The sequence below is a fragment of the Physeter macrocephalus genome, chromosome 6, assembly GCF_002837175.3.
Source record: "Physeter macrocephalus isolate SW-GA chromosome 6, ASM283717v5, whole genome shotgun sequence".
Lineage (NCBI taxonomy): Eukaryota > Metazoa > Chordata > Mammalia > Artiodactyla > Physeteridae > Physeter > Physeter macrocephalus.
Genome location: NC_041219.1, coordinates 72,136,516 through 72,145,479, shown reverse-complemented (window position 1 = coordinate 72,145,479; position 8,964 = coordinate 72,136,516). Strand labels below are relative to the sequence as shown.

The 8,964-nt window shown below is 39.9% G+C and overlaps 1 protein-coding gene across 4 annotated transcripts in view; it reads left to right on the top strand.

Annotated features, from left to right (window-relative positions):
* The window catches only part of BCAT1 (branched chain amino acid transaminase 1), a 105,141-nt gene that overhangs the window by 76,839 nt on the left and 19,338 nt on the right, over nucleotides 1–8,964 (top strand). For all 4 annotated transcript variants that reach the window (XM_055085509.1, XM_055085510.1, XM_007101353.3 and 1 more), the window contains 2 exons: nucleotides 3,809–3,894; nucleotides 6,523–6,663. In XM_055085509.1, coding sequence (XP_054941484.1) covers nucleotides 3,809–3,894; nucleotides 6,523–6,663 — 227 coding nt within the window. The remainder of the gene's footprint in view (nucleotides 1–3,808; nucleotides 3,895–6,522; nucleotides 6,664–8,964) is intronic.

Genomic DNA, 8,964 nt, shown 5'->3' with positions numbered 1-8,964 from the left:
CGGGGGGGGCCCCAACGGGGAGGGGCCCGCGTCCCCCCAAAAAAAAAAAAAAAAAAAAAAAAAAAAAAAAAAAAAAAATTGTACAAGACCTTAAGAGTTACTCTTCAGGTTATGGTTGCCTGAGATAACTTTAGTTTTAATGTGAAGATCCTCCTTCAATTTGAGGCTGTTCACCTGCCAGATCAGATAAAATTTGAAGGAAGGAGAAAGGAAATGGAATAAATGTTTGAACAGTACTCTGAGAGAAATAAGTAGAATGTCAGGAATAACCTTTGGGCTTAAAAAAAAAAAACATTGAAGCAACTCCCATAGCTTTGATTTATACCACGTGGCTTTAGGAAAATACAAAGAATAATGTGTTGAAAATCAGAAAAATACGATTTTCCTCCCCCCCTCCCCAACTTCACCAAAAGCGGAGTTCTTCCCATGAGCACCCACTCTCACTGCTCCTTTGGGACAAGGTGGCTGCCACAGGGCTGTGCACTATTTTGTGGCACTTGGCCTGAAACTCGTGTGGTTTTTTGTTTTGTTTGTCTGTTTTTGTTTTTGGAGCAGAGAAAGGTTTATTGCAAGGCCATGCAAGGAGATGAGGTGGCTCATGCCCTGAAAAGGCTCGAGCTCTTATTTTTGTTTTTAAATCGAAGTATAACTGATTTACAATGTTGTGTTAGTTTCAGGTGTACAACACAGTGATTCAGTTATATATACATATATAAGTGTGTGTGTGTGTGTGTGTGTGTGTGTGTGTGTATTCTTTTTCAGATTCTTTCCCCTTATGGGTTTTTACAGAATACTGAGTATAGTTCCTTGTTATACAGTAGTAGGTCCTTGTTGGTTATCTATTCATGTGGGTTTTGATTCCAGTAACAGCAGCCCTGGTTGTAAGATCGCACGGCCCCGAATTCTCCTTTTTTATTCGGTTGATGAGTAATTTAATTTAATTTAACTTGCTGTTCACTGTTGAGAAAACAGTTGTATCTTCTGCCAGACACTGGAGCTACCTTGAGAGTAAGACTCAGTTATTGCGGTTGAGTTCACAGTTGGTTTGGGAGGCATTTACACCGCCTCTGCTTGGAGTACTCTTCCTGCATGGCTGCTCGCTGCCCTCCTTCAAGTCTTTGCCGCATACCCCATTCTCAGTAAGGCTTTCCCTGGATACCTCAATACAAATCTGAAACTCTCTCCCCCAGCACTCCCCATTGCCTTCCCCCTTTTTTGCCTCCATCATCTGACATACAATTTAATATAACTGTTTGCCTCTGCTTGTTAGAAAGTAAGCAAGGAGTTAACATCGGTTTGGTTCACTGCTGTATCCCTAGTGCTTAGAACAGCCAACGGCACTGATACTGATAGACACTCAGTATATATTGTTGAATGAATGAAGAATTGTGCTGATGGTGTTTGGGGTATTCCTGGTTCCCATTAGTGCTTGAATTTGGGAAGTCACAGATGAATCCTGCTGTTATTGCTTCTAAATCCTTCATCTCCCCCAAATGATTTCTCTGTCAAGAACAAGCTTCATTCGTAGGCTCTCTTTTCCTCCTGTTGAGCAATCTGGAGCCCGTTTTGGCTCTTGTAAGCATGTTTGTGGTTGCAGAGGAAAATGAATATTTCTCACCCAAATGTTGTCATGTCATCATCTCTGTCTGGCAACCAGAGAAGCAGATGTTCTGTTCCTTGACCTCAGGCTAGTGGTTACAGTTTTGAGTGTTAAATATATTTCACAAAACTGCATTTGCACATGAGGGGCCGCTGTTTGCGTTTAACTTTATGCCGTTTTAGAGCTCAGCAAGTATTATTAAAGGTCCCATTTGGGAACACTAGAAGTGTTTGTCTATATGTATGCAGTGTGTATGCATACGTGTACACACGTATAGATCTATACATTTACATATCCAGCTAGCTTGCTATTGCAAAACACATGTTTATCTTGAGACAAACACTTCTAAACAAGACAAAAAGTAGCCCTAAGAACATTGCCAAGAACAAATTTTCTTTTTTTGAGAAGTGATTTTCAGCAGATAATTTTTAGAAATAAAATTCAAAGAAATCATACTGCTGTATCCTAGCAAAAAGGATTATTCATTTATTTTCTTATTCAGAAACATTTATTACATACCACTCAGGGCCAGGCACATTGCTGAGGGGACACAGGAATGAACAGAAGAGTTTTGGTCTTCTAGAGAGCTGGGTTGTTGAGGATGTCTGCTGTGGCCACAGTGGAGTGGGTGAGCCCAGACCACAGTTTACGAAAGAAAGGGCGGTGGCCACAGTGTTGGGAGACTTAGGCTCTGGTCCTGACTGTCCCCCAGTGTCACCAACCTTGGCAAGTCACTTATGTTTTTAGGGCCTCAGTTTATCCTTCTATAAAATAAGGATTGCACTAGGTGATTTCTAAAGTCTTTTTTGCCTGCATCAAATGGCTTTGGAGCTCAAAGACTGATTTCTACACTGCTTTAGCTACCCAGTGATCCTTCCCAGCATCCCTTGTGAATTCCTCTGCAGACACATGATGGGCAACCCATCATTTGTTACAAGGCTCAACATGTATATAAAGTGATGGTTGAAGGTTTGACTTTCTCACTAGATTCAACTTCCTGGGTGCCAGAGGTGAGGAGGAGGGCAGATGTTGAGTACCAGAGGCATCCTTCTGTAAGGAGGCTTTGTGGCTGGCGGACCACACTGACTCCTGCAGACAGGTCATAATGTCAACCCTTGCCACGGTTGGGAGTGTCTGCGGTCATTCTCAGAGTAGACCAGTGTCTGGGCCCTGGGTCTGTGAGTCACCCGTGGAGTGTTATTTTGGTTTTTTTGGATTTCTTGTTTTCCTTCTTTTTTTTTTTAAATTTATTTATTTTATTTATTTATTTTTGGCTGCATTGGGTCTTCGTTGCTGCGTGCAGGCTTTCTCTAGTTGCGGCGAGCAGGGGCTACTCTTTGTTGCGGTGCGCAGGTTTCTCACTGCTGTGGCTTCTCTTGTTGCGGAGCACGGGCTCTAGGCTTGTGGGCTCAGTAGTTGTGACTTGCAGGCTGTAGAGTGCAGGCTCAGTAGTTGTGGCTCACGGGCTTAGTTGCTCTGCGGCACGTGGGATCTTCCCGGACCAGGGCTCGAACCCGTGTCCCCTACATTGGCAGGCGGATTCTTAACCACTGTACCACCAGGGAAGCCCCTTCTTTCTTCATTATTTCTTTGTTAGCCATATACGTGCCTGAGCCCACTCTGAGCCCATTACATCTGAATCTCAGAGGGTGAAGTCAACATCTCCATATTTGATGTGGATACTTCACCAGGCTTGAAAATCACTCTGGATGGACTTGTCAAAGGCCAGTGTGGGAGCAGTGATGGCCGGCCTGAGTGGGCACGTACACCTCTTAGGGCTGGGTTTCTCCACAGTATTCATAGAAGGTTTGGTAATGCCCAGTGTTTCTGAGTAAGGGTCTATGTACATTATCCTAATTACTAACCAGCTTTAATCCACTGAGGTAAATTTTGACTTTGGAATGTTCCTCTTAAGAGTATTTTATAACTCTTACTGTTTGTTAGTGGGAAAGCCATCTCATTTTTCACAGGTTAAAGATAAATTGAAGATGGTAGGATGACTGATTTCCTTTCTTGTTCCTTTTTTTTTTTTAAACATAAGGATCTACCTGAAGTATGAGTTGATTTGGAAAATTTGACAATGCAGAACAGTGACCTCCTTTTCATGTTTATTAGCAGCAAAATTGCAAGAAACTTTTTTTTTTTAATGGCTGTTGATAAAAGGCATGGCTAATAAAGTTGGAAACTATTCCAATTTCTAATTGACAGAGGAAGAACTGGCAACTCCTCCACTAGATGGCATCATTCTTCCAGGAGTGACAAGGCAGAGCATCCTGGACCTGGCACACAAGTGGGTGGGTGCCTTTGACATGAACCACTTTTATAAGCATGGAACAAAAAGTAATCAAATTAAGTCCAACTGAGTGTTGAAATAATATCCTGTAGTTCCAACCAATGCTGTCTAATCTTTAAATCTTAACTTGAGTGAAAAGAACTCTTCTAGAAGGACTGTCTTGGTGAGACTATCAAGAAGTATTGTTTGTAGGGAGGGCAGGCAGAAACTAGTATAGCAGGTCGTCCTAGTGAAGAAGTATTCTAGTACTAGTCTTAAGCTTTATACCAGGTGTCTCCTACCGACTTATCTGGTTTATCCTCTGAGTGCTTCCTTTTCACCAGCCTTTAACTTTTCAAGTCTGAGTGTGTTGTTTCCAAATGGCAGTGGTACGTAGTCCTTCCCTTCCTCTATTTATTCCAATGTAACCGTGCTAGAAGTTAAAGAATTTTACTGACATATAAATGCTTACTAACATGACAGTATTAGTTTCGCTGCCTTCTTTCTCCCTCCTTCCTGCCCCCTGTCCTCCCAAATTCACATACATGCTTATTTTAAAATGTAAACATTCAAGCAAATGTAAAGTTGTTTTCAGTAGCCTTTCTGATTCAAGTGACACAGGCACGTGTGTTAAACCATTCGGTATTGGAAATGACTTAGCATATTCAAGATGAATACTGAATGAGTTGATTAATCTGGCAAAGGTTTCTGGATGGGACTTTTGACCCATGTATTGAAATGGTCTCCAAGGGACAAGAAAAGGCTTTGAGCATACTGTGGTGAAACAGTGCTAATAGGACAAATGTTTAGAAACACACACATCTACGAGAGTACAGTTTCTCTGGAAGAGGCTTTGGAAATAGAGAAAATGTGCTATAAATAATTCTACAAAACCCTGAAGTAGACAAGACCCAACTGCCACATGCTGGCTGGCACATGGGGCATGACATTTACAAACTGTCGGTATAATTTCAAACAGCTTGCCCTGTCCTAATTGTGTTTTCGATTGGAAAGATGTATTCTCCAAGCTCAGTAATTTTTGTTTTATTAAAGAGAAAAATCAACCAAGTACAGAAGGTTTGATGAGAAGTTCCAAGTGGAAATTCCCCCATGCTAATGATTTGCTAGCATGAAAAATAGGTTATTATGGAGGAAGTTTCTTCCTGACTCCTTAGCTATAATTTATTTTTAAAACTGTGAGACACAAATGCCAAGAGGCATGTGGGGGGTTACCACTATTTGCCAGGTAGGGGAAATTGTCCAAAAATAAGTGAGGGTGAGCACAGTAAAAAGAATTCCGTTTATGTACAGAGATTTTTTTTCTTTTCTTTTCTTTTCCACAACGCAGAACTCAGCTTGTTCTCACTTGGCTGATTTTCTGGAATTTATTTATTTACCTTTGTACAACTTAATTGCAATTGCAGACTGAGATAGGTTGAAACTTATAAAAAGCCATATTTCTGTTGCAGGCATATTTCCCTACCCTTCCAAATATACTTACAGCATGATGCATTCTTCTTCTAATGTTTTGAATCTTTGCCAAGGGCTGTGATTTCCATTTTTATCTGTTGTGGATTTGTAGATTTTAAAAAATACTCTCATCTTATTTTTTTTTAATGTATTCATTCTTTGTTGCCCTTAATTCACATAGCCTCCTGACAAGCTTTGAACTTTAACCACTAACATAGGAGAATGAGAGTTAAACAGATTAAAGAATGAGGATTAAACAGATAGTTTAAACATAGTTTAAAAGCATCAGATTTTTTTTTCCACTTCCTATGCTTGAGCAAATAAATAGTTCAGCTGAAGTCGATGAGCGGGTATACCAGTAATTCTATGATTAAACTCAACCTAATACAGCATCAGAGAGAAGGAAGAGGATTGCTGCTGTAAAGTCGACTGAATCAGTGAATGTAGGAAGAAAAAATATTCAAAGTAATTTCTCAAATAAAGTCCAAATACACTATCTTTGTTTTAAAGTAATGAAATGTTTCAGATATTTAAATTCAGTCTCTGTTTCTAGTCCATAAAAGAAACAGTAGAAAGAGGACCAAATTTGGAGCCAGTCATTATCAGAGCTGAGTTCAAATCCAGTTTCTGCCATTTACTAGCTGTGTGGCCTTCAGGGTGTCACTCAGCCTCCTTGAACTTTAATTTCCTTATCTGTAAAATGGGGATGATAATACCCACCTTAAAAATTAGAGAACGTGGCATGTGGTGGATGCTCGATAAATGGTGGCTATAATTATTAATATCAGATAATATATTTTCTCTTACGATGAATAAGGTTTAGAATACACATTAAGTAGCACATGGGGTGCATCCACTTGTGAGACTTCAGCCATGATAACAAATAAAAGGCAGAAAAGCAGGCATGTATTAAAACATACCATGAACTCTATCATGCTGATCTTTTAGTTTATATTCTGATCATCTCATTTAAAGATGCTGTGACCTTGGAGTAGGTTGCTTAGCATCTCAGTGTGTTTCTCAATAAGATGGTGTCGATCTCTCCAGCTTTCCCTATAAGGACAATTATGACATTATCTGAGTTCAGTCAGAATGTAAAGTAGAATGGTCCATACCACAGGGCATTTTTTGTATGCCTTTCCCTTAAAAATATATTTATTTTTATTTCTATTCCAAACAGGGAGAATTTAAGGTGTCAGAGAGGTACCTCACCATGGACGACCTGACCACAGCCGTGGAGGAGAACCGCGTGAGGGAGATGTTTGGTTCTGGTACCGCCTGTGTTGTTTGCCCAGTTTCGAATATACTGTACAAGGGTGAGGTAAGACACTGTTTCTTCACTTCCTATCATTTTCAAACATTGGCCTGTAATTTAATTCTTTAAAGATGTGGACAAAGTGCTAGTTGGACCCAGGATGCAAAGGATTTTTAAAATAACTTGGCATTCTGTTAACTGTGGCAGTTTGTTCCGATGAACTTGTGTTAGCAAATGATTTACTCATCTTTCCAGTGGTTTCCCGTAAGCTCCAACAGTTTTGTCCTTCGTTATCATACCTGCCTTACATCAGTTTAGGGATTGGAGATGTACCGATAGACTTCACTCATTTCTTTCTATCATCTCACTAAGGAAGGTTTTACAAGTTAAGTGAAATTTCAGTCCCTGGTTTCCAAAAGTACTTCTAAACTACTAGAGTAGGAATAGCAAATTATTAAAGAAAACTCATTTGAATGATCAACTCCTACATTTTTCATCTTCATCATCGTCATCATCATTATTAATTAGACCACTTCATAAAAAATTTTCATTTGGCAAACCTGATGCATTTACTAAAATCTTTCAGAAGGAATTCAAGCATTTTGTTAGAAGAAATTTCCTCCTAGTAAATTAATCTTGTTTATATGTGCTGTACATCCATTTTCTTGTTAGTTTTTTTACTTTCCTCTTTACAACACAGCTCCAATACTTATAATTAACATCATCATCTAACTTCATAATTCAGAGGCATGTGGGCATTATTTTTATAATGTGATTGGCTTAAATTACTCATGATAAATACAAATTCTATTGGTTTTTTGGGTTTTTGTTTGTTTTGTTTTTGTTTTTGGCTGCGTTGGGTCTTCGTTGCTGCACGTGTGCTTTCTCTTGTTGCGGCGAGCGGGTTCTCATTGCAGTGGCTTCTCTTGTTGCAGAGCTTGGGCTCTAGGTCCGTGGGCTTCAGTAGTTGTGGCTCAGGAGTTGTGGAGTATGGGCTTAGTTGCTCCTCGGCATGTGGGATCTCCCCAGACCAGGGCTCAAACCTGTGTCCCCTTCATTGGCAAGCGGATTCTTTAACCACTGTGCCACCAGGGAAGTCCCTTCTATTGGTTGTTTTTTTTTTTTTTTTTGACATTTTTATTGGAGTATAATTGCTTTACAATGGTGTGTTAGTTTCTGCTTTATAACAAAGTGAATCAATTACACATATACATATATCCCCATATCTCTTCCCTCTTGTGTCTCCCTCCCTCCCTCCCTCCCTATCCCAGCCCTCTAGGTGGTCACAGAGCACTGAGCTGATCTCCCTGTGCTATGTGGCTGCATCCCACTAGCTATCGGTTTTGCATTTGGTAGTGTATATATGTCAATGCTACTCTCTCACTTCGTCCCAGCTTACCCTTCCCCCTCCCTGTGTCCTCAAGTCCATTCTCTAGTAGGTCTGCGTCTTTATTCCCGTCTTGCCCCAGCTTCTTCATGACCTTTTTTTTTTAGATTCCATATATCTGTGTCAGCATATGGTATTTGTTTTTCTCTTTCTGACTTACTTCACTCTGTAGAACAGACTCTAGGTCCATCCACCTAACTACAAATAACTCACTTTCATTTCTTTTTATGCCTGAGTAATGTTCCATTGTATATATGTGCCACATCTTCTTTATCCATTCATCTGTCGATGGACACTTAGGTTGCATCCATGTCCTGGCTATTGTAAATAGTGTCTCAGTGAATATTGGGGTGCGTGTGTCTTTTTGAATTACGGTTTTCTCTGGGTATATGCCCAGTAGTGGGATTGCTGTATCATAACGTAGCTCTATTCTTAGGTTTTTTTTTTTTTTTTTTTATTGTGGTTTTCTCCAGGTATATGCCCAGGGGTGGGATTGCTGGGTCATATGGTAGTTCTATTCTTATTTTTTTAAGGAACCTCCATACTGTTCTCCATAGTGGCTGTATCAATTTACATTCCCACCAACAGTGCAAGAGGGTTCCCTTTTCTCCACACCCTCTCCAGCATTTATTGTTTGTAGATTTTTTGATGATGGCCATTCTGACTGGTGTGAGGTGATACCTCATTGTAGTTTTGATTTGCATTTCTCTAGTGATAGTGATGTTGAGCATCCTTTCATGTGTTTGTTGGCAATCTGTATATCTTCTTTGGAGAAATGTCTGTTTAGGTCTTCTGCCCATGTTTGGATTGGGTTGTTTGTCTTTTTGATGTTGAGCTGCATGAGCTGTTTGTATATTTTAGAGATTAATCCTTTGTCAATTGCTTCGTTTGCAAATATTTTCTCCCATTGTGAGGTTGTCTTTTCATCTTGTTTATGGTTTCCTTTGCTGTGCAAAAGCTTTTAAGTTTCATTTGGTCCC